The sequence below is a fragment of the Puntigrus tetrazona genome, chromosome 16 (assembly GCF_018831695.1).
Source record: "Puntigrus tetrazona isolate hp1 chromosome 16, ASM1883169v1, whole genome shotgun sequence".
Lineage (NCBI taxonomy): Eukaryota > Metazoa > Chordata > Actinopteri > Cypriniformes > Cyprinidae > Puntigrus > Puntigrus tetrazona.
In genome coordinates, this window is record NC_056714.1 from 23,609,875 (window position 1) to 23,636,741 (window position 26,867).

The window sequence follows — 26,867 nt, forward strand, 5'->3', positions numbered from 1 at the left end:
ATTTTTACCCTTTGCTTGTTTTATGATACTCTATTTTATTTTATTTTATATAAATGCATTATATATTGCACATTTGTCTCCGTTTTTATTGTATATTTGAGATATGCATACTGAATTTCATTTTTAATGAAAGCAATATTATAAAAATGTTTTATTCATATAGAAAATAAAAGGTACATTCTATATTTCCAAATATTTCCTTAGCAAGCACCACTAATTATGAATGTCATCCCTATGCAACATTTGATTCAAATAAAAAAAACGAAATTAAAACGAAAAAAAAAGGAAAAATAAGTTTTTATTATTGTAATTATGTTTTTACGCTTGTAGAAAAAGTACAGAGATGATATTAATAGCACATAGCTTTGTATACAACATACAAAATGCGTCAACACTTATCACTGTCGTCAAAACACTGTCGTTCGAATTAAGAAAAGCTACAGAGAAGAAAATGAAAAAATATATATATATATTTTGCATGCGATTTTGGTAGTCAAAAGAAGAGGAGCTTACGTCGCTGGTAATACGTAGTTGTGCGCATGCGTGCAGGAGTTGCGAGGTAGCTGCAATCCAGCTACGTAATTTAAAAGCAGTTGTACCGTGTTTTCGTTAATATTTAAACACAAAACAAGAAACAAGGAGCACCGTCAGCGAGCAGCTTTCATTGCCATAAATTCCACCATGGCGTTAAATGTCTATTCCCGCCTGACGATGAGTATTGTCCGCGTTTTAGCGAGCAGAAGTGTCATTCCTGTTACAAGACAACTGAGAACTGCTTCGGGCTGGAAACATTTGCGGTGCTTACAGCGTGAGTGTTGAAATATTGCATTGATATTTAACAGTTAAATGTAACACGCAGCCTTTGACATCAAAATCACGGTGAATTTTGCAATTATCTCTGCCGATTCAACATATGTCATCTCTAGCTCTGCGTGTTTGCAAACCTTTGGGCTGTAAGAAGTACTTGAATGAATTGAATTGTCATAAAGCATGTTTTTAAAATATCACGACAACTGTACGTGTAGCAGAAGAACGGCCTCCGTTGGTTAAACGTGTCCGTCTGTCTTTCAGACATCCGTGCCGTTCCTTATGATGGTGCTTCATTACGAAATTTCACTTCTTCAAGCCAGCCTTCAATAGACGTGTCCTACGATCAGCTGAAGAAACTGCTGCTGTCCGACTCCGGCGTGGTTATAGACGTCCGTGAGCCTTGGGAACTCCGGGAATACGGGAACATGCCGGGGTCAATTAACGTGCCATGTAAGTCAGTGTGTGGCCTAACCCTTGTACTGTTTATTTAAAGACGCGTTATACAAATCATAACACTGTACCTTCACTTCTGCAGTGGGACAGGTGAACGGAGCTCTCCAGCTCTCGCCTGATGAATTCAAGGAGAAGTATGGAGGAGTCATGCCATCACAGTCCCAAAATATAGTGTTCACCTGTCTAGCTGGTGTAAGAAGCAAAAAAGCCTTGGAAACGGCAGTGTCTTTGGGATACACCAAGTGAGCAGTTGTTTTTATTATTATTATACAATAAGGGATGAATGTAGTATTTTAATGCAGGACTTAAATGATAGGTCAAAAATGATTAACTTATACTTCAATGCAAAGAAGAATACAAAAACATGATGGGACAAATACGCTAAATTAGTCATAAATACATGCTTTCCTTGATTTGGGGATCTCTGTTTTAGTGGCTTTGCACTGTTATGCTCATTGTAAGTGTGTGGTATTCACACATTATAGGCTAGACTGCACTCCGTTTTATAAAGCAGGCTATGCTAAGGTTCAAAAACAAACAATAAAACCACGCGAATATGTAAAATAAAAGGATAAGTGCTTTTATGAAATGCATTAAAAGGAATTGCAATGCACATTTATGCTGAAGTTCTGTTTGCTTTGTCTCAGTTGTCTCTCTTTTGTTGTAGGGTTCAGCATTATCCAGGAGGATGGCAAGAATGGGCAGAACGTCAGTTAATAAAAACCAAAGAATGATCGTCTCGACTGTGGTCATGTTAACACTGTTATAGAGGTTTGATTGACTTGCAGTCTGAATTATAACATTGACATTGAGTCACTGAGGCAAAATGTGCCACTAAGACTCATTTATTGGTGTTGACTGGAAATAAAGGAATGGTGTGATTACATTTTAAGGCTGAAAGATGCACAGTTATATGAGTAGTGCACAATCTGCACTGATATTTTATTTGATGTAGTCAGTCTGAATGGGAAGTGCAGTGGCCTACAGCGTGTGTGTTACAGCTTCTGTTCAAAGGGCTCCTGGCTATTTGCCTAATAGTTAAACCTAAATATTCTGTGCAGGCAATTCAAATATCAGGAAAAAAAAAAAAATATATATATATATATATATATATATATATATGCATTTTATTCAGTGATTTATGAAATCAACATAGCACTGTTTAAAAATAACTGGAGTTATGTTTTTGTATTCTTGAAAATAAACCCTTGATGCCATATTGTGTGCAATGTGATTATCTGGAAAAGCAAAGGCACAGTTTTTCTTCACAAAATGTAAAAATCAGAGGTACATATCCTTGTAATTTAGTAAAAACTTTACGTGCATATGTGATTTTAAAAATTAATACTTTTATTCGGCAAAGAACATTCTCTGTTAAACGTTCTATTCATCAAAGAACCCCGAATGAGTTACTGTTTTAACAAAAAGTATTAAGCAGGACAACGTTCTTGTTACAGGAATAAATGACATTTTAATCTTTAATATTGTTATGTTAATGTGGCTTATGCATGTTTCCGTGTGATCTTTGGTGATAATGATGACGAGAGCTGAACATACTGCCATTGTATCACAGAAGAATGTCTTACACTCTGACAAAAAAAGAGGTACAAAATACGTCATCAGGGCAGTATACTTACCAAAGGTAAATCTTTGTACCTAATTAGTACCTATAAGATAGTACCTTATGCATATTAATGCATCGCATGTTTTGTTTTCTAATTTTCTGAAAGTGCATGGTTAGTCTTATTGGTCATGTTAACCTTTGAGCTATGAATATAAGAATTATGGGTAACCCTTTATTTTAAGGTGTCCTTGTTATATGTTACATGTACTTACTATTATAATAACAATCAATTACGTAAAATGACATGAAAGGAACCCTAATCCCAACCCTAATCATATAATGTATACAATGTATGTAACGTAAACATGTATTTAATTTTACTTTTACTAAAAAGTGCACCATTTTCATTAACGTGGATGTGACCAAACTGTCTCTTACTGATGAATCTGAAATTTAGAAAATTGTTTTAATTATAAGCGAGCAAAGCAGCATGAGCAGACAAAGATAACAGTGCCTTATTATTGGTAATAAAGAGGCTAGTCCATTGCCTTTACCAATGCTGTCATAGTTTTTTTCTGTATGAGCACCGCAACAGGGATGAGTGACTAATGTACCGTAATTGAACGAGATAGCAGGAGTAAAATAACGCCTGAGTGTTTGAGCTCATTTAGCCACTGTTCACATCTCGGAGAGATGCAGACCCAGCCTTCCTCCCACATGCCTGGCAAATCTTGGATAGTCGGAAGGAATCTCATAAACCACATTCGGTCAGCATAAAAAAAAAAAAAAAAAAAAAAAAAGGTTCCGTAATGAACAAAGATTAGAGCATAAGCTTAAACTGACTAAAAAAAATATCCTTTGGATCCTGATTAAAGAGACTCCAAGGATTTTGTAATTCCCACTTATATCCTTTAGTCACCTCAAGCGTGAATCTCAGACAGGCCGTAGGAAAACACTCTAGTTAATTCCCCTCGCATTTCTCATTTTTACACATTCTGCCATGTAAATACTGACCACATTAGTGTCATCTCCCTCTGCTCAGATTGACCTCGTGACATTGCTCCTTGCCCTGTCTAGAAGCGTGTGTAATTAAAATCCCTACATATCAAGCCACATCACATCACGACTGCACCTCCAGACTAATGGAGCCTTGCCTCATAATTTACCCCTTCATTCAACACCTCTCAGGACCCCGACAGATGTTTGAGTGACGGGCCCAATCCTTGATGGAGCAGAGGCTCGACATTCCCACAGCATTGACTCATGTTTATAGCGGAGTATAAAACGCCCGGATCTCTGGGAGTTTGGACTCCCGAGCAAAACTTGTGTGAGGAAGATCGACACAGCGAGGCCTTAGAGTTTAGCCACTGACCCATGATGAGTCGCAGCCCGGAAAGGATCTCATCCTATCGCCGCCATTTCGAGGATACCAGCACCTCCTCTTACCAGGTGAGGGTCAGCAGCCCTTCTCCTGTCAGACGGGATGTCGGGAGGTGCCGTTCAGCCAGCTACACCCGGAATGCCAGCGCTGTCAGCAGCAGCATGGCTGTGGGCCGGAGGACCATCTCATCCTCACGCAGTCAGCCCTTCATGACTGGGTAAGCTTCGCGCCCATCCTGCTGGCACGGACAAATAAAGCAACAATGCAGATTGTCACGTGCACTAAACTAAATGGCATCTGTTAAACCTAGAGAAAACATTTATTTTTATCCTGAAAGTAATTGTAAATTTACATTAATTTAATTATATGCTTCCCTAATGTGTGTGTTTGTGTATACACACACACACACTTCTACAAAAATAAATATTTATTAAAAAAAGTATGTTTTTTTTTTTTTTTTGCTGTTTGTGTATTACTTAAAAACAAAAATAAAATAATATGTAATATGAAATAATTGATAAGGACTGCTGTAAAAAAACGAAACTAAATATATAATCCAAAATTCTATAAAAATAAAATATATAATTTACATGTAGATAAAATCTCTCTCTCTCTCTCTCTCTCTCTCTCTCTCTCTCTATCTATATATATATATATATATATATATATATATATATATATATATATAGATTAAATATAAGAATAGAAATAATTGGCATATATAACAATGTTTTATACATTTATATAATAAAATTTCATGAAATTTTGGCCTACAGAATCTTTAAATATTTCCCTAGTAATTAAAGATTTTTATTTTTTTTTACTACTGCAAATAATACAAATAATTTCTTTGTTAGAACATGTTAAAACAGAGCTCTGTATTTACCGATCTGATCAAAATCACGCACCGCCTCTAAGAAACTCAAGCGCTCTCAATAACTGTGTGACCTAATAAAAACCAAATTGACAAACAAATGCATCTTCCCCACGTCAGCCACGCGTTGCCTCGCGCTCGCATCTCGTTTTACCTTTTCAATCCACGTCGTGACAGCCTAAATCTGAATTAAATGCAGTGTCGGAATGGGGACCGTCTGTCTCAGCGGAGGGGGTCCGGGGATCGATCTCGAGCAGGCTTCTGCGGAAAACCGCGAATTCCTGAACACACGGACCAGTGAGAGACAAGAGATGATCCTGCTCAACGATCGACTGGCAGCATACATCGAGAAGGCGAGTGCGCTTACACGAAATCATTATGCCCCCGGTGCGTGTTTATAACACTGAACGCATCACTATATATCGCCTCACATTAGAATGGCATAGTCTTTACTTTACCTTAATGAATGTAACTAATTACAAAACAACAAAAATACAATAGAACGTAACGGCGCTCTTGGAAACGAGCCTCGTTTTTAGAGCCATCTTTGACAGGATTTGTCTGATTTGGCCACGCTTGAATGCGTCGCGGGCACTGGCAGTGTGGAAATGCCACTGCTGGCTCGCGAGATAAAGCGCATTACTCGCACTTCTGTGGGCACACAGACAGAGCGCATAACACGCGCGCCGCCTTGCCTTATTCTCCTGTCGCAACAAAGGTCCGTTCGCTGGAGCAGCAAAACAAATTGCTGGAGACGGAAATCGAGGCCCTAAAGAATCGATACTTAAAGCCCACCGGCCTCCGCCTGCTGTACGAGGAGCAACTCCAGGAGCTGAAGAGGCTGGCGGACCAGATGAGAGTACAGCGGGTAGATACAGTCGTTAAAATCAATCTTTCCACAAGTTTTAAGATTCTACAATAAAGCTGCCTGTTAAATTAACGCGCAGCAATTGATTAAATAAAACACCGGGCTGCGTTTTAAGCAGAATAATGCTGTATTGAGGAAGGAACAGGTGATGATTCTCACTGAGGGGAAAATAGCATCAGGCTTACACATATCTAGTCTATATAATAACAACAACTATAATTACTTTTAAAGGACCTTGCTATCGCTGCAAAGGATGCTATGGCGGGTCAGCTGGAGATGATAAAGATAAAATACGAGGAGGCCTTGGAGATGAGGAAGAAAGCCGAGCTTGATATTGAAGCCTTCCGTCCGGTACGATCACCATATAATAGTCTTGTGCCGTTTTATAAGCAAAACGTGCGAATGAGGATAACATGTTTTATCGCCTCAGGATGTGGACGCCGCCACCGCCGCGCGCATCGCTTTGGAGAAGCAGCTTGAAAACCTCGAGGTGGAAATAGAATTCCTTCGAAGGGTACACAAAGAGGTGATTAAAAAGCAAAATAGCTTAGTTATAAAGCCCCCCGAATAAATAAAAAAAAGCTTAATGATGTAATCTTTCAAACCCGCGTGTTTTCAGGAAATCGAAGAGCTTCTGAAACAGATATATGCGGCCCACGCCTCGGCAGCAGACGTCTACAGCCTCCCAGACCTTTCAGGCGCCATCAAGCAGATCCAGCACCAGTACGACGACATTGCCGCGAAAAACTTACAGGCGAGGACCTTTGTGTAGCAAATAGTGTTTAAAATGTTTACAAGGAGAGAACTGTTGGGAAATGTTATTTTATTATTATTATTTATTACAGTTTTGGAGCTTTGAGTTTATAATATTTCTGTATAAAAAATATATTTCAGTTGCTATGTTTTCCATTTTAAACGTTTAAAATAATAGGGGTGGTATGGGTTTATTTTATTATTTATGTTTTCGTGGAATTAACTTTGTTAAAAAAAAAACACTGTACTTGACCTTGATTCGCACAGTTCTATTATTTTGAGCATGAATATGGGAATTTTCAATACCATATTTACGCTAACTAATCAAAAATAATAACGATAAACGAAATGCTAAGTTAAACGCTTAAACAAAATGTTATGGCATTTCCTACACTTCGCATTAACATAACTGTTTCGTGCAGGAAATGGACTCTTGGTACAAAAACAAATTTGATGATCTCAACAACAAAACATCAAAACACGTAGACAAGATGCGAAGCGTACGAGAGGAAATTGGAACTGCGAAGAAGGACGTAAGTATTCATTCTTTGACACATGCTTAAGAATAATAAAAACATGCAACATGATTACAGTACAACATTCATTCATTTTTTCCTCTTGTTTTAAATATATGCTTATTTTTAGATTCAAAATAAGGAGCGAGATCTGGACTCTCTGAAAACTAAAAACGAGGCTTTGGAAGCACAGATCCGAGAGACTCAAGAAAAGTACAGAAAAGAACTGGAGGAACTCCAGGTGAGAAACCGATGCCTTGGCCTGCATATAAAGTAAAATAAAAAATAAAGAAATCTGAGCATAAACATGAATATGAAGATGACCTTAGCGCTTCTTAAGACTTCTGTTTTTTTTTTTTTTTTTTTTTCAGGCAAGAATTGAAGCCTTGCAGCTTGAGCTGAAATCCTCCAAACAAAGAATCGCCCTGCTCCTGCGTGAATACCAAGATCTGCTCAATGTGAAGATGGCCCTGGAGATAGAAATTACCACATACAGGTTGATTTTAGATACTTGAAAAACTCTTTAAAATTTAAACAAATACCACCTACTTCAAAACCACTTGTAGCTTTCAGTTTCAAACATACTAAAATTTTATAAGTCATCACATATATCAGAAAAATTCTTTTTTTTTTTTTTGTGCGATTCAGATTTTTTTGTGCTAATTTTCGGTATAAGATGTAATGATTGCAATCTTTATACCTGACTGACCCTTTAATATCATAAAGATATTTATTTTGGCCAATTAATACTTTTTCTGTTGCTTTCTGTTAATTTATATTTGTCAGTACCGTACTGTTGTTGTTCTTTCTGGTCCATGTTTGCTGAGGTTTACGCTTTATAATAAAACAAAACTTACTTCCTTCTCATTTTTTTGTTCACAGAAAGCTCATAGAGGGTGAAGACTCTCGTATCGCTTCTGTGATGCAGAGCGTGCAGGCCATGTCCCTAATGAGTGGCAGCGTGAGTGTTCACAGTGCTGGAGCTGCAGGTGTTGCAGGAGGTGCTGATAGAGTGGTAGGAGGTCCTGGTGGTGGTCTCGCCACAGGTCTCGGAGGAGGTCTGGACAGAGGTCTTGGAGGAGGTCTAAACAAAGGTCTTGGAGGAGGTCTGGACAGAGGTCTTGGAGGAGGTCTGGACAGAGGTCTCGGAGGAGGTCTGGACAGAGGTCTTGGAGGAGGTCTGGACAGAGGTCTCGGAGGAGGTCTAGACAGAGGTCTTGGAGGAGGGATTGGCAGTGGTCCTTCCAAAGGTCTTGGGGGTGGTAATGGCGGAGACCTTGTTAATGGCATCACCGGTGGAGTTGGCGGCCCTGGCACCACTGTAGACTACACTCAAGAGCAGGCTGTGGAGATGACGGAGAGGAAGACTGTGCTTATCAGGTAACATTAAAATCAAGCTTTCTGTCAGAGCCACGACTTAGTGGTTGTTCGTTCTGTGGTGTTCAGTTCTGACTTCTGAAGTCAAATTCCGATCTGTCTTACATAAATATCTTTTCTTTATGAGATAAAAATGTTTCTTTCCAGGCTACTTAGATTCGGCATTTCTTTTTTTTTCCACAGAACCGTTAAAACCGAGGACGACACGCTGGAGAGCAACACGCAGGAGAAGTCGTATTCCATCTCTGGAGCTGCCGATGAAGAAGAGTAGCCGTGTTTTCTTTTCCAGTCATGCCGTCGGATATGCGCGCTTTACAAACCACAGATTAGCTTGCGTCTTGCGTTGCTTGTCCACAATAAAGCTCTGAGCATCACATTGTTTCGCGGGTTTTGTTTCTTTATTGTTTGCGCATACAGTCAACAGGTGTAGACGCAGGGCACATTACGACTGCGTCGGAGACAGATGACGAGGAAGGAACAGACAGGAAAACAACTTAGAATAAAGGCGGGGAGTTTGATGTCACTCCAGGCTCAGTGTATCACCTCGATTCTTTGGCCGAGGGGAATCCCATGCAAGCCGTCATAAGAACGGTACTGCCACAAGATGAAGTCACACTCACTGTATGGCCCCATTCTTTCCAAACCTGCCTTCCTCCTCTGCATCTGATCCACACTGATCGGTCCACACTGGAACATGCCAAACACTCAAACTGTCTGGAAGTGTGAGGGAGATGTGCACCGGAGTACTTAAGCACAAAACTACAGAAGCCAGACACCGTGGGTAAAAGGAGCGTGTAGCCGACACAAAACAGTCACGGATATATAAAGCACGGCATGTGGCAAACTAACAATGCGTTTTCTTTCGCTTTTTCTATGCATGCTGCTGTTAATTTATCCAATTTAAAATACGAAAGGATCTATACGCTTCCATCACAGACTTTAAATGACAGAGTACGAGTCTGACCTTGAGCACTGACAAACCACACTTCATACCTGCGAGCCGACGGTCTACGGCAAATGAAATATTATGATCACACAGAACAAGCACTAAAACATGCAGAAAGGTTGCCAGAACCGATCAATCAAGACAGGGAAGTCTAAATATTGAACAAAAGAAAGAATGACTCAAAGGCCTCCTCCTCACACCGCCCTATGATACGTGTGCTTTTTTAAAGCAAGTATGATTTGCAACAATAAAGCTGGGATTACAATAATTTAGTCTCAAGCTAAATGGATTATGCAAAGTCAAAACTGATATTTAGTCGTTATTAGGATAGGATTGTTGGGATTTATTTTAAAATAATTTGCTTAATGATAACAATAACATGAACCTATTATTATTACATTTATTATTATTATTTGCCATTATTATTATTATTATCTCTCTCTTTTTTTTTATTGACAGCACCGGGACTATTCAGGGTCTTGAACATATCGGGTTAATCAATAGCCCCTCATTACTAGGCTATTTTATCCACGGTCATCATTTCCACAAGCTCATCCCACCCGAAACGGAGGCGCAATTAACGGCCAGTACTTGCTTTGCGTTTTTTTTTTCTCTCTGCAGAAATGCACCGGACATTATGAAAAACCCAGAAATGTCAATCCTGGCCATTAATGAGGGGTTGCAGACGGTCGCTGATTCATATCATTAGCATGGCTTTCGCCAGCGCGTCCGAGCTATAGGCGTTGCAAAGTTGGTGATATGCATTACGGCATGATGAAAATGAGCTGCCTCGTGCGGTGCCCGCACGCATGCATTATCAATATAATTAGCTGGCGTTTACTTGAGTGGACATATGACCTTTGACAGACGGGAGCTATCCAGGGTCCTGCCAGGCCCACCGCTGCTGAAAAAAGATTGAAATGTCGCCATTACAAATGATAAGAATCAACAATGAACGCACTTATGTTCTTAATATATTTTTTATTAGCCCTATTTAAAAAAAATCCATATTACATTTGAAAGAAAGAAAACTTTGATGTCTCAAAATGAAAAAAAAATCATTTACAGGTCTCAATGTGACACTTTAAACTCATAAAAACAACATTTTTATCAAGCAACAAATTTCCTTAGATATTACATTCAAAAACACATACCTATTGAACAGTTGCTTTTCGGTTTCGCTACGAAATATTACGCAGACACCCAAATTATTCAAAATGTTTTCTATTCGTGAGTGAAACGAAAGAATGCCGTCAGTGGAATAACTAATGATCAGTCTGTACCATCACACACGGAACACCCTCAGCTTTTTTTTTTTTTTCCCAGCGTCCGCTTAAATGATCCGAGCATCAAAAGAGGGCAAAAGTTGGTGCTCTCTAAAACCTGAGAAATTCTGTCAGTTCTCGCATATGGTTTTAGTGCCTTAATCCCAATTAGGCCCGGCTGACAAACAGAGCTATTCATAGCAAACCTCGTCTGAATACATTTGCCTAAAAATGAACTTTACAAATAGAGCTCGCGGTCAAAGCGCTGGACAGCAGAGAGAATCGGATAGACTGAAGGACCATTCTTACGCGCTCGAGTGAAAAAGGGTATGAATTTATAAGGTACACCGAAACATTTCAATTCAGACAAGTTTACACCCCATTATGCGAGGCTTTTCAACTGGGACAAGAGAGTTAAAGTTGGGGAAATTCGGTTCAAAAGGCAGAGCTAACTTTGTTCAGGCTTTGAATACTGAAACGAAGCAGCCCCCTTCCTTTTGAGAGCGTTTAGAAACGGGAGCACGCATGAACAGAGTCGAATCAGAAGCCACTTATCTCGCCACTTTCTAATGCGACTTTGAATATTAGTCTGGGTTAAAATCCCAATCATGTCATCTGGTGGGACTCCCATACAAGCATAATTACTATTCAATCGCGTCACTAATGTCCCACCCGCATCCCCTATCTGCGACGCAGCTGGTCCGGCCTTTGTGAGGCTCGCACTTTCCCGCGACGAGAGCGAGCGGGTTAAGCGCATTAATGTAGGCATGCGCGATTAATATTAGTAGCCAAACATACGTTTAAAATGCATTAATTTATGTATCGCAAAAAAAATAAAAATAAATAAATAAATCTTTTTTGAAGCACAACGCGTCACGCCATGATACCTGTTGGAACGTTAAAATAGTAGAAAGTTAAAATAAAATAAAATAAAATAAAATAAAATAAAATGTTTACAAAAAGGGTTGTTGTTTTTATTTGCAATTGGATTACATAACAACGAAAAAAAAGAAACTAAGAGCCCATAAAGGGAATTTGTATGGATGAGCGTTTATGGTCGGCGTAAAAAAAAAATGTTTTCTAGAGAGCTCTCGGGCATTGTGCGTCGTTGAGATAGAGTGGTGAACCCTTGGCACTCAAGCCCAGTTTGGACGCATGAATGAAACCCCTGGTGGGACACTGCAGTTCTTCACACAGCCTCTGTTACCCTACATTCATGCTTTATTATTTGGAAACCTGTTAAATCAAACCCAGCATTTAGCTCAAATTGTAACGCTGAGACCCTGAGAAAACGCATTCAAGCACCTGACCGACACTTTCTCCCAATCTCACAATCCGGCGCGTAAAAAATGTCCTGGAATGCTCCGCTCGGGTCCACAATGTTGTTCCGAAATAAAGCTGCTGCCGTGTAATTAATGTGCCGTTTAAAAGACAGCGCACAATACGAGCGTTCAAGCTATTTGATTTCATTTAATTTTCCATCCCATTTGCTCCGAACACTGCTTTAGCTCCCAAAAACCGTGCTCCAATGAGCGCTTTGGGATGACTTTGCCTCTCCCTGCGAAGGGAACAGAAAAGAAAAACGTCCCCGTTTCCGCCTTTGTGCACAATTTATTAGTTGGAAAACTTCGACTTTAAAGACACAAGACGAGAATGAGAATGGGCCCGGCTGGTGTGAGAGCTGTAGAGGCCGGACCCGCTGTTGCAGAGCGGATGGGAACCAGTCACGAATGGCAACATTAATAAATAACCCACCACACAGCCGGCCTTTGCATGCGCCTATTCAAAAATTGTTCGCGTGTCGTTCACGCTCTTTGACTCATTAAGGAGCCCAAAGGGAAAGCTCCCAGAAAGGAGCAGTGGGGTACCTTTTCCCGAAGAAAGAAATCCCACCTCTGCTTCTCCAATTACAGCGGAGTGTCATCGTAGAGTCGCCCGGGCCAGAGGTTAGCAGGACACGTTCATGGCTTGAATTTATCGCCCACAAATTCTTGTTTCCTTCCCCGGGCCTCTGTTCGGTCATTGAGCGCTACGATCAAAGAGGTCAAACTAAGTTTTTAAAACCAGTGACAATGCCACTGAAGTCACTCCGAATGACACCCGAGGGTCCCGGGTGAAAGCAGGATGAAAAAAAAAAGCACGAAATGTTTAAACTCGTGCGCGCTAAATGGTTACTTCAACTCAATTTGTAACACACCCCAATTAAAGGAATAAAACTAATCTATTATGGTTTTCTCCAATGATATCCAATGCAAGTCAATACACCGAAAGCTGCTATGAAGTGCTGGCGAGCGGTAATTCTCGTCTTGTATAAGATTTGGTGTTTTGTCCTGCGTTCTTTGATAAACGTATTTTTCCCCCCCACTTCCATTAATTCTGGTGCCCCGCGGGGGGCTTCGTCAAAACTGAATGCGAACATCCTGATACGTGACCTGTCGTGAAATGATAAGGTGGTGGTTATTTTGAAAGCGGCTCTTATTTTTTTGGCTGGTTCTCCCCGTTGAGTACCTGCCCGGTCCCAGCACGGCACACGCCGGGAGTCAATAGAAGTTAACAAGTCTCCCAAACATTCCTGCTCCTTTTGTCGAAACGGCAACGGACAATGCGGCCAGGGAGAGAATAAAGAGCTTTGAAGTACATAAAACCTAAAAGGATGCAGCCAAGTAGATTTAAAGTAGTCACTGATTTCCAAAAACCGGTTTGTATAGGAACAATAAAAGGGGAGAGAATTTATGGAGAAATTATACAGTGGATTTGTCACTTAAAATATCGGAACTGTCTGGCGGACAAAGCCACATGCTGAGGATTAATGGTCGCGCCAGACCTTTGATTCTGCACTCTCTTTTCTCTGCCCTTGACAAATTGGATTTTGGGGATGGGAAGGTCGCTGGGGCCTATTGTCTCTTGACCGTTTGGAGCGGTTCATTATGCGTGAGGGTGAGGGAAAGTCTCCATGTGACCATTTCGGAGGGTTCTACAGCTGCTAAAAGAGCGCAACTCTCTCATAGCGCGCTGCTCGCCCTTGCGCATTAATGTGCCGAGGGGTACCTGACTGCGCCATAAGAAAAGCCGGATCACACACGCCACCGCGTCACTTGGCGGGCGGATATTAGTCTGTCCTCATCTCAGACTCTCTGCTCATCTCAATCAGCGCCTGCTCGGTCTTCCTGGTTCGGATAGCGCAGCCCCACACAGAGCCAGCCATGCAAGCGCCTCGGACACCCACTATCAGCGTGTTCGCCGACTGCAGCATCCCAGCCGGGCTTCGGATAGGACCGGTCCCGGGCATCTTCAAACTGGGGAAGTATGTTTCGGACCGCAAGGAAGCTGGAGTGAAAAAGAAGGTGAGCTGGTTTGGTTTATTTTCCCGATCAAAGCGGCGAACTTTTTTATTATCGCGTTTAAATGTTTTTTTGTGTGTTTTGGTTTTTTGGCACCTTTAGAGAAATGTGAGATATTTTATTTTTCAGCTGCAGATGAATAAAGCATTCGTGACATTTTAGACAAGACGTTCAATATAAATATACAAACAACATTCTAGATCAAGAATGCACAAAAACATCTTTACCTTTTTAATTTTTCTTTTTTATTTAAACTACTGAATGACAACACAAGTACACATAAAATGTAAATTATAGCCTACAATAATAATTATTATTTATTTTTAAATGTTATTAACGTTATTATTATTGTTGTTATTAACCTATTATTGTCATTATCATTCCGTTATTCATAATACCAGACTTTTACGCATGCAGCTGAAAAAGTTAAGAACATCTCACTCTGCTCGATGCCGACCTGTCACTCTTCATAAAGCATCCTCGTATTAATTGGTTTGTGCTGTCAGTGTGGAAATAATTGAGTTATATTAGCAGGACAACATGTCATTCTATGCCTTTTACTTAACCGCGTTAATGGGGTGACCCGAGTTTCTGCGCGAGATTTCATGCCTTCTCCCCCTTTAAATTTAAAGGCTCGAGGGCTGCTTATTCCCACGCACCGTTTCATTTTACGGAAAAGGATGACATTAAACTGGACGAAAGCAGATCGTCAAATTAAACACAGTTTACGGCTAAGCATTACAACAAGTCGCCATTCTATTAAATACAGAACGTATTAAATCGTACGAGTTATTGAACATATTTGAATGATTTTATTCCACGAGCCTCTCGATATGTGTAACGTTGGCAAATCAAAGGGGCGTAAAAGGCGTCACGTATAAATGACATTTACTTTCCTAAATAAGTTGTAAATAGACTGGAGCTCTTTACGCTGTCTGCTTCTGTGATTGATGCGCGTAAATGCGACGCCGCGGGCCACGGGCGATCATCAGGTGCAATCTCTGTGTCAAATGTCACGCTTTAATCTTTAATTTGTTTGAACAGAATAGAAATGCTTTGACACTCTTCAAATTCGTTTCTCATATCAACTCAATTACGTGGTCTGTTCCTTGAACATTATCGCCATTGTCTAATAGACCGAGTAAAACGATATTAACGCTCTTTTGTTCGAAATACCTCGGGGTGATATAATTAATAATGTCTGAGAAAAGAAGAAAAAACGACAACAAAAGAAAATCCGAAACGAGTCACGTATATTTAATATATATTCGAACGACCTTTAGATAAATGTTAATAAAACGCTAAACGTTTTCCGCAGATTTAAAAGAGGGAAACGACGTAATAATTATATATTTCGATTGCATAGAAAATGTCGACTGCTTTTGCTATGAACTAAGCAAGCAACATTAAAAAAAATTATCTATTCGTAGGTTCGTTTGGTGAGGGGAGAATTCGTGGATGAATCCGGCAGCGCGGTTCCGGATTGGATCGGTTTAATACGCGCGGCCAGGAACAGTCAAGAACAGAACCTCGAGGCCGTCTCGGATTTACCTGGAGGACAGGTGAGTTAAGAAGAAACGAAATTTCATCCTGTTTTAAAAAAACCCCAAACATTTTCTAATAATTCCACTTCTTTTCAAAAGATTTTCTACCGCGTGCTGAGAGAAATACAGGCTGGAGAAGAGCTGAGTGTGTGGTATTCCAGCGCGCTGGCGCAGTGGTTCGACATTCCCACGACGGCTACTCCGACACACGACGAAAAAGGTGAGTCGCGCGCATTCATTTCGTTCGTTTAAAAACGTGCAACGAGCAGCGAATGCGCTTCAGACCTTTTAATATAGCTCGCAAATGCAAGATTGACATTCTGGAATTGTTTTAAAATTAAAAATGAGTGTTTTTTTTAATAAATGTTTATTTTGGTGTCATTACATAAAGCAGGGAGGAAATCCTTAATATAATATTTTATAATTACAACTGATAATTAACAGCAAACGCGTTTTGACGAGCGGCGATCGGATTTTAAATAACGCCGCCACCAGCAGAATCAGGGCGAATCCCATTCAAATCCGATTTAATAGGCTTATCTGAGAACGCTGTCAGATTATCCGTAGTTTAGTTAGTAAATCGAAAGGTCTGTAGTCTGGGGCAGTAACTCTTATTGATTGTTTGAGAACACACGTACCGCGGGCTACTGTATTCGCCAGCTATAATAATATATGATTGATCGCGCTCATCGCCACGGCCGCATTACGGCCCTTAATTCGTTTCATTCGCTATTAAAAGTCCCGGGAGTCCGCTCATGGGTCGACGCGCGGCGTAGCTTGGCGAGGGGAGGAGGTTAACAAATGTCATCTAGTCATTAATATTCATGTATTCAAAAGCAAATAAATTCAAAAAGGTGCTCTACGGTAAATTAGCTGGCTGCGTAAGGTATTGTTGGCCAGTGAATGCAAACTTTTATGTGGGATGTATATTGCCCTGATTTGCGACGCCGCACTCTCCGGCCAATGCGCGGTGCGCTCCTTGACATACGCTTCCTATTCTCCAGCGTCAACAGATGGGCCGGCCTCATTGTCTTAGGCGACCGGCGATTTCAAGCAACAGCTGCCGTCAATTCCACGGGAAAGCGCGCAGAGAAAGTCGCTATTCAATGTATTGGTTTGTAAGCGCCAGATTGGAGCGGCGCTTGCTCTTTTGATGGTGACAATAAACAACGGGGTTTTGCAGATTACAAAATCATTACATCTATATGATTGACCCCGGACTGCCCGACTGGTGTCGTGCTAACGTGACCGAATAAAAGTCACGACCGCAGGCTTTAAAATGAGATTTTAGATTGTGCTTTTATAAGCGTTCTCGAGTCGCCTGCGCGCATTAAACAATGCCAAAGCATTGCTAGATTTATTTTTGATGAACTGGAAAAGGGCTCTAACCGTAAAACACTATTCAAGCAAAGCCATTTAATTGCTTTTCAATTGTGTTTCAGGAGAGGAGCGCTACATTTGCTGGTACTGCTGGAGAATATTCAAATACCCGAACACCCTGAAAGCTCACGTGCATTTCCACTGTGCGTTGAGCAACGGCAGAAGTTTGGTGAGCAACGAGCAAGCTAGAGGCACGGACAACTTTAACAGATCTCCGAAATCAGGGGACATCCCAAACGCGTCCTCCTCTCCGCGGAACGGCCACAGCACCTTTATGCCGGACGCGGTGAAACGGGTCGTGTCCACCCCACCTTTCGCCAATAAAGTGGGACTAACGAAAAAACCGAGCGCGGAGGAGCAGGACAGAGCCCTTGACATGAGCGTGACCTCCGCCAGAAGCACCGGACACATACTGGGCCTCGGCGGGACATCCTCTGTGCTCAACAGCATGGGTTTCCACCCAGGCGTGCGCTCTGCTTTCAAACCAATGGGACTTTCGAAGATCTCCCCGGCCGATGTCGCGAGAGACGAGGCTAACGGGAAACCAAACAGTATGGGGTTCGGCAAGCTACTGGGGAACATCAAGTCACCTCTACCTAGCGTGCATCCCTCAAAATGCGCGCACCCCATGGAGAGCTCGCCTCCCGTGATCCCCTGCGCGAACAACATCCGCGGCTTTCCTCTGCTGCCCCATTTCGAGGAGACGTCCGCTTTCAAGCACGTGGACAGCCGCATGCACCCCGCCCTGTCCCCCTCGCGCTACTCCCAGCTTCCGGCCGGCTTTCACTTCGAGAGGTTCTCCTTGCCACAGTTCGACGGGGGGAAATCCTACAACGGGGACTGCAACATACCCCTCATGCCGTTCACCGTTTACAACGGAGAGCTCCTTTATAGCTCCCCGTACTACCCTCTTAAATTTCACTTCGGCAACCTGCTTAAATACCCAGACTACTTCGGCGCACCGGCTCTGAATCCAGATCTAAACGCCATAACGAACATCGACAGGGAGATAGCGATGCACACGCAACAGCTGTCCGAAATCGCCGTAGAGAAGAACCGTTCACGACTGGAGTCTCTGCCCGCGTCCAACCCCAACTCGGGCAAGCCAAAAAAGGGACATCTGTGCCTATACTGCGGCAAACTGTACTCTCGAAAATACGGTCTGAAGATTCACATGAGGACTCACACGGGCTACAAACCGCTCAAATGTAAAGTGTGCTTCAGGCCCTTCGGCGACCCCAGCAATCTCAACAAACACATCAGACTGCACGCGGAGGGAAACACGCCCTACAGGTGCGAGTTCTGCGGGAAGGTGCTCGTGCGCAGGCGGGATTTGGAGAGGCACGTCAAATCGAGGCATCCGGGTCAGAGCATCAAAAAGTCCGACGACAAAATCGAGGGCATCTTCGAGGACGGCGAACAAAAAAGCGACAACGACAGCGACGTCGACGTCTGCTTCACGGACGACCAGAGCGACCAGGAATCGAGCAAACACAATGATTAACGGACCGGTTTCTGGACGTGCTCAAACGGACTTTGCTCTCAAGTAGCTAAATTATGCATGTACATAAATTAGTTATGAATCGTTTGTTTATTTTATAAAATTATCGTGGACAGAAAACCTCGCGGAAGCAGATGTTCCCCTAGTGAATTAAATCATTTTGTGAAAGAGGCGCTCGTAATGTTCGTCTCGCGACATGCTTATTGGTATCGAGGACATCTCTGCACCCCCAATGTGGAGCTGCACTTTATAAAGACGGGTTAATGCCATAAAACACGAGTTTGCGTTATTATTATTAAGATGTCGGACCGTTTAAATTTACCTGTCAGATCCGCACTTTTATTACCAAAAGCATTTATCACATTCTGTAAAAAAAAAAAGAATATCTTTGCAGAACAACGGGCACCTACCAATAAAAATAAAGTGGTGTTTAAAAGAAATATTTGTGTGTCGTTAATTATTATTGTTATTAAAATAATATTTTTAGTATTGTATAAGCCTGACGAACTCAATTTCCTTCGCTGTCCGTTTCGAATAAAACCGGGGAAATAATACAAATAATAAAAAAAGGGTTTGATAATTGTTATATTTATATGTATATGCATTTCTTTTTTAATCGGAGGATATCTACTGCTGACCGTTTCTCGGAGACTTTAAAAATAAAGTCCCTGAAGTAATTACGGTATGGCAGGAATTAATAACTGCTGACCTATACACCACTCTATTACTTCGAAAACGGGCTGCATTATAGTTTAAGATGAGATACAAATTAAAACGTGAAAGGTATATTCGCGAACGGTCAAGGTTAGACACACTTGTCTTCATGACCCGCAACATGCACCGCCTGGCTTTAACATTTTTACAAATGTATAAGACGTACAGAAAAGATGTGAAAATCTAATTTTCCTGGATTTACTTAGCGTACATTGTTGGCTTTGTCAGACGTCAGATTAGATTATTACACAATTAGCCCGCATACAGCGGTTAGCGCTTTTCAGCAACTCGATTTCATCTAGGTTTCACGCCACGTATAAATCGTTTACGGCGAGCAGTCATCTTATAGAGCGGCGGATCTAACTTTTACAAATTAAAAGTTTTTAATTACATTACTTGATGCAGTCACGCCGATTCGGTCGTAAAACATATCTTTATTCTGAATGAACCCCCGTTCATTTAGATGTTATAAAGTACGTTTTAGATTACCTTACAACTAGCAGCTTCCTTATTAATTAATATTCAAATATTTTTAAAACGATTACGTACTGAATGAATAAAGTGAGGTCTTCCAAGTTATGAACAAACCTCAACAGGCACACTTAAGTTATAGAAATGTACCCTTAAAGATGGGGGATGTGGATTTTGCGCAGAGCTGAAAAAGCAGGCAGCCTTTCTCCACACAGAATTCTTTGCTTTATTTCTTTCTCTGTCCTTCTCCACATTGCTGTGTCCTTGATATGGTGCATTCTTCTGCTCCTCTGTGGCAACGCCTTGGCATTCTTCATACAGTGGCACAAACATGTGTGACTTTCCCTTTCATAGCCTGGGCTGTTACCAGTCACTGCCTCTGTGTCTTCAAGAAACTGACAACACAAGAACAGCCTGTAAGTTAAGGCATCAGCACCTGACCACCATAGTTTTTATGAAATAAAAGAGGATAGGTTTGTGCGATCATAATTTCTGGATGAACTCACAGCCGTTTAATTACAGATTTATGAATTTATATAACTGTTAGGGAGTAGGTTATTCCTTCACTTGCTCACTGTTCATTCACTGATAATATGAAAGACGTTGGATCCGGGCCAGAGATAACCCCCACCCCCACCAGCGCTCAAATCAATTAGTGCCGTTGATTAGTACAGACACCAGAAAGAGGAATTGATAAAGAGTCTGTTGGCTTTTCACACAGTCTGGGAGCTAGAGAAGTTTGGGAATGCTTTACCACATTTATTAGACACTTATTAATACCATCATCGCATCTGGGAATAATAAAAAAAACATTCTCCAGAGAATCAACAAGGCAATGACAAATAAATATAAATAAAAAAAAAAAAGACATTTATTTAATCCCACACTATTGTCAAATATTAGCAACTATAATATATAAAATTGTAATTAAAATTATATTGAAATAATTTCATTAATTTTTTTACATTGTCGCTTTTAAAAGTATCTTTTTTTATTCTATTAAGAAGTAAATCGTCCCGCATTTGTCACGTCACTACTGCAACAGCGTATGTTTTAGTCCATTGGCTGAGACTGATTTGAACTAAACGCATAGATTTATGATAAGGTCTGAGTCGGTACAGTCATTTTAAGGCAAATGTGTTCAAAAGTCAGAAAATTTGTCATTACGAACATCATTTTTCTTATTTTTCTTTAGTTATTCCACGTCATGTACAATTGTGCTAGCTGAACACGTGCCAGTTAGCATTTTTGAGCTAGGTTCAAAAGTATCTAAAATCACCACTACCAAAACAGTAACCACCGAAACATTTAGAGTTTCAGTATAGTGACGTCTTTGTTTTCTTGGATGTCGTCACATAAAATGGTCCAAAACAGTCATGACCTAAACATGTCATCATTGTTTTGGTAGTGACAAAAGGGAACACATAATCCTCATATTTGGGGAAAATAAATAAATAAATACATTTTAGTACAGTTATGCAATTTATTAATGTTTTGTGTCATGTGACGTGGTTGATACCAAAGCATAACTGTCACTACCAAAACGTAAGTGTTTCGGCAAAAACAAAGTACTGGAGATGTTATGATGTTTTTAGTTCAATGAATATTAAAACAAATGAATCCTTAACAAACTTTTTTTTACAAAATTACACTCATCAATTACATTTGAAATACGGTTAAAAATTTAATTGTTACTACATTATATATATATATATATATATATATATATATATATATATATATAACAATGTAGATGTAAGCAAAATCTTGTCAATATAACAGCTCTAATGAAATCATTATCATGGTGCTCTGGTAGTGACAAATTTGGAGAGGACAAATATGTACTGCATGACATGAAGATGACATGAAGAAACTGAAAAAAACTGAGACAGCCTAAACCCAGAAGAACAGTGCCAGTGTTTTCTAGATAATTCAAGCCACCTGCAAAGCTACAACACTGTTAAAGTTCGAGACACTTGTGCCAAAAAGCTATAAATTGAGGATACTCTCTAAAATAATGTCATAAATACATATTCTTTATCAATTAAGTTCTGTTAACCAAATTCAAATCATCATTTGGTGTTACTATCCTTTTGCATTTAAGCAGTTTTAGCCATAGGTGCGTGCACCTGCGCATAGTTTTTTTTAGGTAGCTCTGCAGGTCTCTTCAAGCATCTTGTTCCAGCGGTTTCGTCATGTCATTTCATAAAGACTGGATAATGATGATGATGAGGTCGGATCTGTGTGAAACAGACACACAGACTCCTCTTGCAAACAAAAATCTCACTGGACTATCATAATTATTGGCAAAAAGTTTGGCAATGTAAACTGATACTTCCTACCGACGCTACAGAAGATCTTTTTTAACTGGTGAAAATACTACTGTTCTAATAATTTTGGCCAAAACTGTACGGTAAAACCTAGAAAAAAAAAAGAAACAAGGGGAAAAAACATTTTTGTTCAATCCAAGTATTAATTCCAAATGATGTTATATTAGATTACATTGGATAAAAATACCTTCACTTACATAAATGACTTATGAATATTATTTATACATATAGTTTTATCTGTATACCTCTCTGATGCATGTTTATATGAAAATGGAAGCTATTGTGAAACCCAGAAGCTCTCTGCACTGTTTGCATCAGTTTAGAGGGTGCCTCTTCTTTTTTGTAAACAGCTGGGTAAACTAACCTATTAAAAATCACATGGCATTTTAATTTACCAACAGTAAAAATGGGCATTTGTCATTTGAAAAGTGTAGCTCGTGCAGAAAAGTACTGGGTTTTGTTTTGAACTCTGCGATAGTAAATATACAAAACCACAAATGGATACAACCAGGAAACAAGATGTATTGCAGTCCTTGACAGCTGGGTCAAGGAACAGGACCGCAGAATGATTCCATTTCTTTCATCTGCACTTCGCCACCCATCCACCACACACGCATTGGATTTAGAGGTGTTTGTTAAAGACTGGTTAGCTGCGGAACACACAGAAGTATAGAAAATGTGCCGACAGGTGAAGGGGAGATATGCAAGAGTAAAAGAACCGAAAGTCAATGAGGCATCTCATCCTTCACCCTCTTCGACCCACCATAATATTGAAATCTCTGTGTAGCTTTGCGGCACTAGACGGATACAAGCGACTGCTGAGATGGGTAATCAGTTAGAAACCAGCACTGCCGTTACTGAAGAATTGCAAATATAATTCTTTACCATGCATGCGCACGTATATACACAAACACAGGTCAAAGAGGGTGAAGGATGAGATACCTCATAGGCTTTCTGTGCTTCAATGCTCGCGTCTCTCACTGCAAAAGCAAATCGAACTAAAATAAAATTCATTCGGTTAAAAAAAACAAAAAAAAATAAATTGGTAAATTCACGGCGAAAACGTAATAGCAAATCGCAACACTTCCTGTTCTTTGAGACGTGAATCAGGTTAACGTCTCATCTGTAACCACTTTTGAAACAGCCTGCATTCTGCGGCTTCTATTCAACTCTCTCTTATTCCACATGTTTGCTTTATCAGTGCACTTAAGTGCAATGTAAAAACATAATTCTTGAGCATATCAAGAGCAGCAAATAAATACCGTTCATGGCTATTATATGGCTACTCTACATTACTGGAACACTGACAAGCCAATGAGAGAAACACAAGCAGATTAGCTGCATTTACTATACATGCACTTGTTTCTACAAGCACCAAACAAGCTGAATGTAATAATTGAATTAATGCCATTTTACATGGCCACAGAAGGCTTTCACAGATTCTTTATAAGCCTTAAATACCGTTCTGTTCATCAGAGGTGAACTTTCACTATCGGCATGAAAACAAGTCTCTAGCAGTGCCGATTTGAAAAATAAAGCTTATATATTTTTATTGAGCAAAAAGACTTAATGCCAAGATATGAATTCCCTCTATGTGCAGTAAACACACGGCCCTTTTTTTGAAGCCTGAATGATTGTAGAAAAGTAACTGAAGAAAAAAAAAAAAAACCACAACGAGACATTGAGGAGCTCAAGAGCACAGAGCCTTGGTCAGGTTTCTGAGGCTTTTGTCTGGTTGCGTGGCTTTGTCTGCAAAAGAGTCTGTGCTGGTGAAACATCTGTGGTGTTCCGGGCATGCCATGTTTTCTGTGTGTGAAGTGCAGGGATTTTGAAGACGCTTCTTGTTCGGGATCAGACGTCCAATCGTTTCTAAGGCAACGGGGATGTCAGTGCCAATCAGGGTAAGAACGAGCTCCCTTAAAGGAGTAATGCGTGAAGCCATTCAGTGCTAGTTGGGGAAGAGATGGCTGTGGAGTCGCTGATGTTGTACTGAAGCTGAACTGATGGCATGTTAGGGTGACACGAGGGCAGATAAACGTTACTTCAAATGCATGCTTGTTCTGCGCACCTATACACCTCCATATACACATACAGACTGTGTAAAAAAAACTGTGGACTGTGTTTTTCCATAAAGAAAACCGACTCGTTTCCAACAAACCATAATGTCTTGTGCAATTTTCTAGAACAAACTCAGCTGAGATTATCAGGCAAATATTTAATTGTGGTTCAATCTTATTTTATTTATTATTAAAAGGGCCAGTTCAGCCAAAAACTGCTAACTTACTCTTATTTAGTTCCAAACAAATAACTACAATCACTGTTCCTGTATGCAGAAGAAACAAATGCAACAGTTTTGGAACTGCATGAGTGTGTAAATTGAAAAAACAACAACAACAACAACCCACACACTGTTAAATATTTGATTAGCATTTATTTACATTTAGTTTTGTATTTTGTATTGGAGATTGGTTGGGTATATCCAACTTCATTTTTTCTGCAGTTTCAGCAAAATGTACATTTTTATTCCTTAAAAACATTATAAAAGAACCGTGATGGCATCGAATCAGATTCACCCACCAAACACATTATGCACAGAAAATAAACTCTTATTAGTTGATCAGATGCTATTTTTCTGTCTAACCAAGTAAATATATCAACGCTCGAAGGGAGAATGAAATCACAATTTTTCCAGGTTTTAAATTTCTACCATTCTCCGTCTCACACTCAGTCTCTATGATGCTCATCCTCCACCTCTTCATGCCTCCAGCTGCGATTTTGCCTATATCTTTGTCTAGCCATCAGAGCCGTGTCTCCTGCAGCTGATTAAAATCACGGCACACAGACACAAGGGCATTCATCCGACAGACAAGCATCCAACGTCACCCAGGCACCCTGTCACCTGCAAAGCAGCTCGACATCCTACTACGAATCTTGCTGTCAACATGTAAAGATCAGAAATGGCCACCTAAACCATAAGAATACAAGAAAAAGGTCTTAAAAAACTGAAAGTCAAGCCACTTCTCGTACAATATCACACGGAGGTTTTCAATATCCTCTTGCTGAAACTACCAGTCTATGCAATAATGCCTTTAAGAGACACGGAAGCAAATAAAATGGGGGTTTTCCTCTTGATCCTGCACTCTTCTCAAAAACCCTCTAACCTGTCCTGCCACTAAAGACCAAACAAGACTGAATAAAGACATTTTTATTTAATAGCACTGAATGGTTTTGGAAAAATGAGCCATGTCAGAACAGCAGGCCAAACGTTTCTCTCTCCTGACATCTCCTTTGAGCTGAGGGGATAGTTTGTTGTGCGTGTGTGTTATTGAAAGTGGATGTGACAGCTCTCTGCGGTTGAAGTTGATAGTCTGTGTTCCTGGAGCAGGTAAAACCAGAGGGCCAACACAGGTAGAGCACACGCACAGCTGGTCACAACATCCACGTGAAGGACAAGGACATGAAGGATATAACGTGGCTCGGCTACACACACACACACACACACAATGAATCTACAACACATCTTCTTTTCTGGATGTCTTGTACTACTCCATTAACCACGGCTCATTGTGTTTCAGTGGTAGTGGTCAATAACCCACAGTCCTTGTCCTTCAAGGTCACTGACCTCTTCCTCCCTATTCACACCAATAGAGACGTCCATCTGACCATGTCTCACATAACAGCATTTACTACAATCCGGATAATCATTTTAGCATCCGACATTTGATAATTGAAAAAATAAACCCACCTGTTTAGTTTGACTTATAAGAATGTAAGAGAAATATGTGAAATGAACAGAGTGTTATCATCAACCACTGTCCACTTCAGTGGGTGGCCTTCAATAGAGGTTTCAGCTTAAATGCAAAAATGTAAAAATGGCTTGGTGAAAGAAATACTTCAGACGTGGTATTACAATTTAGGTTTTAGGTGTTTCATGTCAATTGTGACTTAGCTATTGAGAGCAATTCTGCATAGTAAACCACGCATTGCACAGAACCTCTCCATATCCATAAAAAGTTAATTACATGATTAATCACACAATGGCAGAATTATTATGTAGTATATTTTTTATTTATATATAGTTTAATTTTAGAAATTCCTACTGTATGTCACATTTAGCTTTGAAAACTGTAATGTAATACGTAATGTCACTGCTGTTGTCATGTATCTTATTCATGTTTGCTCATGTAGCACAGGGATTCCCAAACTTTTTTCAGACGCAGACATGCTAATCAAATTACTTAGAACCTATTTCTATTTTTAGTGTCAGTTTTTATTTTAAAAATCTGTTTTACATTACACTAGAAACCCAGTTTTTTTATGTTAGTGTGCTACATTTAAGCCACATTAACTTACTGGAAATACGTGTCTCTACCTACATTTCTGCAAAACTCAAAAAACAGACAACAGATCTCTGTTGTTTCCAGTTTTTTTTCCAGAGGCAGTAAAACTCCCACAACTTTTATTTCTTTTCACACGAAGTATGATTTGCAGGTCCACAGTTTGGACTAATAAAGCCAAGTTTTCGCAATTTTAACATGCAATATTTTTAAGGTTAGCCTCACATATGCAGCTTTATATAACTTTTTTTTTTTTTCAATTGCTAAGTGTTTACTAATACTTAAAGTACTTTTTCTAAACTCTTCACACAGCAACACATTAACATCCCGCAATTAGCAAAATAGTACATTTTCTGGTCAAAACCCTATTTTGTTAAATACAAACTCTTTTTTTCTACATGTACTAACTCAATTTAAAATTGAGTCTTTCGGTCAAAACATTA

General features: G+C 40.1%; 3 protein-coding genes across 3 annotated transcripts; all 3 read left to right on the top strand.

The window, feature by feature from the left end:
* The first annotated feature begins 514 nt into the window (after positions 1-514).
* tstd3 (thiosulfate sulfurtransferase like domain containing 3) lies at positions 515-2,480 on the top strand. Its single transcript, XM_043260940.1, has 4 exons — positions 515-808; positions 1,072-1,260; positions 1,346-1,505; positions 1,931-2,480. Exons 1-4 carry the CDS (start codon positions 682-684, stop codon positions 1,995-1,997), a joined length of 543 nt encoding a protein of 180 aa, XP_043116875.1. The 5' UTR covers positions 515-681; the 3' UTR covers positions 1,998-2,480.
* A 2,723-nt stretch (positions 2,481-5,203) lies between these two features.
* Positions 5,204-8,951, top strand: zgc:172323 (uncharacterized protein LOC564165 homolog). The gene is made up of 10 exons (XM_043260470.1): positions 5,204-5,435; positions 5,801-5,950; positions 6,182-6,301; positions 6,381-6,476; positions 6,570-6,704; positions 7,126-7,236; positions 7,349-7,459; positions 7,590-7,714; positions 8,101-8,598; positions 8,779-8,951. Exons 1-10 carry the CDS (start codon positions 5,289-5,291, stop codon positions 8,864-8,866), a joined length of 1,581 nt encoding a protein of 526 aa, XP_043116405.1. The 5' UTR covers positions 5,204-5,288; the 3' UTR covers positions 8,867-8,951.
* Positions 8,952-13,864: 4,913 nt separating this feature from the next.
* prdm13 (PR domain containing 13) lies at positions 13,865-18,986 on the top strand. The gene is made up of 4 exons (XM_043260469.1): positions 13,865-14,150; positions 15,578-15,709; positions 15,791-15,911; positions 17,134-18,986. Exons 1-4 carry the CDS (start codon positions 14,010-14,012, stop codon positions 18,573-18,575), a joined length of 1,836 nt encoding a protein of 611 aa, XP_043116404.1. The 5' UTR covers positions 13,865-14,009; the 3' UTR covers positions 18,576-18,986.
* Positions 18,987-26,867: the final 7,881 nt, after the last annotated feature.

What these genes read in the sequence shown, in the direction of transcription:
- tstd3 (XM_043260940.1), top strand. Translation starts at nt 682, where the DNA reads ATGGCGTTAAATGTCTATTCCCGCCTGACGATGAGTATTGTCCGCGTT. An exon ending in ACATTTGCGGTGCTTACAGC is followed by an intron (nt 809 to 1,071) that starts GTGAGTGTTGAA and finishes TCTGTCTTTCAG; the next exon opens with ACATCCGTGCCGTTCCTTAT. An exon ending in GTGTCTTTGGGATACACCAA is followed by an intron (nt 1,506 to 1,930) that starts GTGAGCAGTTGT and finishes CTTTTGTTGTAG; the next exon opens with GGTTCAGCATTATCCAGGAG.
- zgc:172323 (XM_043260470.1), top strand. Translation starts at nt 5,289, where the DNA reads ATGGGGACCGTCTGTCTCAGCGGAGGGGGTCCGGGGATCGATCTCGAG. An exon ending in TTCGAAGGGTACACAAAGAG is followed by an intron (nt 6,477 to 6,569) that starts GTGATTAAAAAG and finishes GCGTGTTTTCAG; the next exon opens with GAAATCGAAGAGCTTCTGAA. An exon ending in AGGAAGACTGTGCTTATCAG is followed by an intron (nt 8,599 to 8,778) that starts GTAACATTAAAA and finishes TTTTTTCCACAG; the next exon opens with AACCGTTAAAACCGAGGACG.
- prdm13 (XM_043260469.1), top strand. Translation starts at nt 14,010, where the DNA reads ATGCAAGCGCCTCGGACACCCACTATCAGCGTGTTCGCCGACTGCAGC. An exon ending in CGGATTTACCTGGAGGACAG is followed by an intron (nt 15,710 to 15,790) that starts GTGAGTTAAGAA and finishes TCTTTTCAAAAG; the next exon opens with ATTTTCTACCGCGTGCTGAG. An exon ending in TCCGACACACGACGAAAAAG is followed by an intron (nt 15,912 to 17,133) that starts GTGAGTCGCGCG and finishes ATTGTGTTTCAG; the next exon opens with GAGAGGAGCGCTACATTTGC.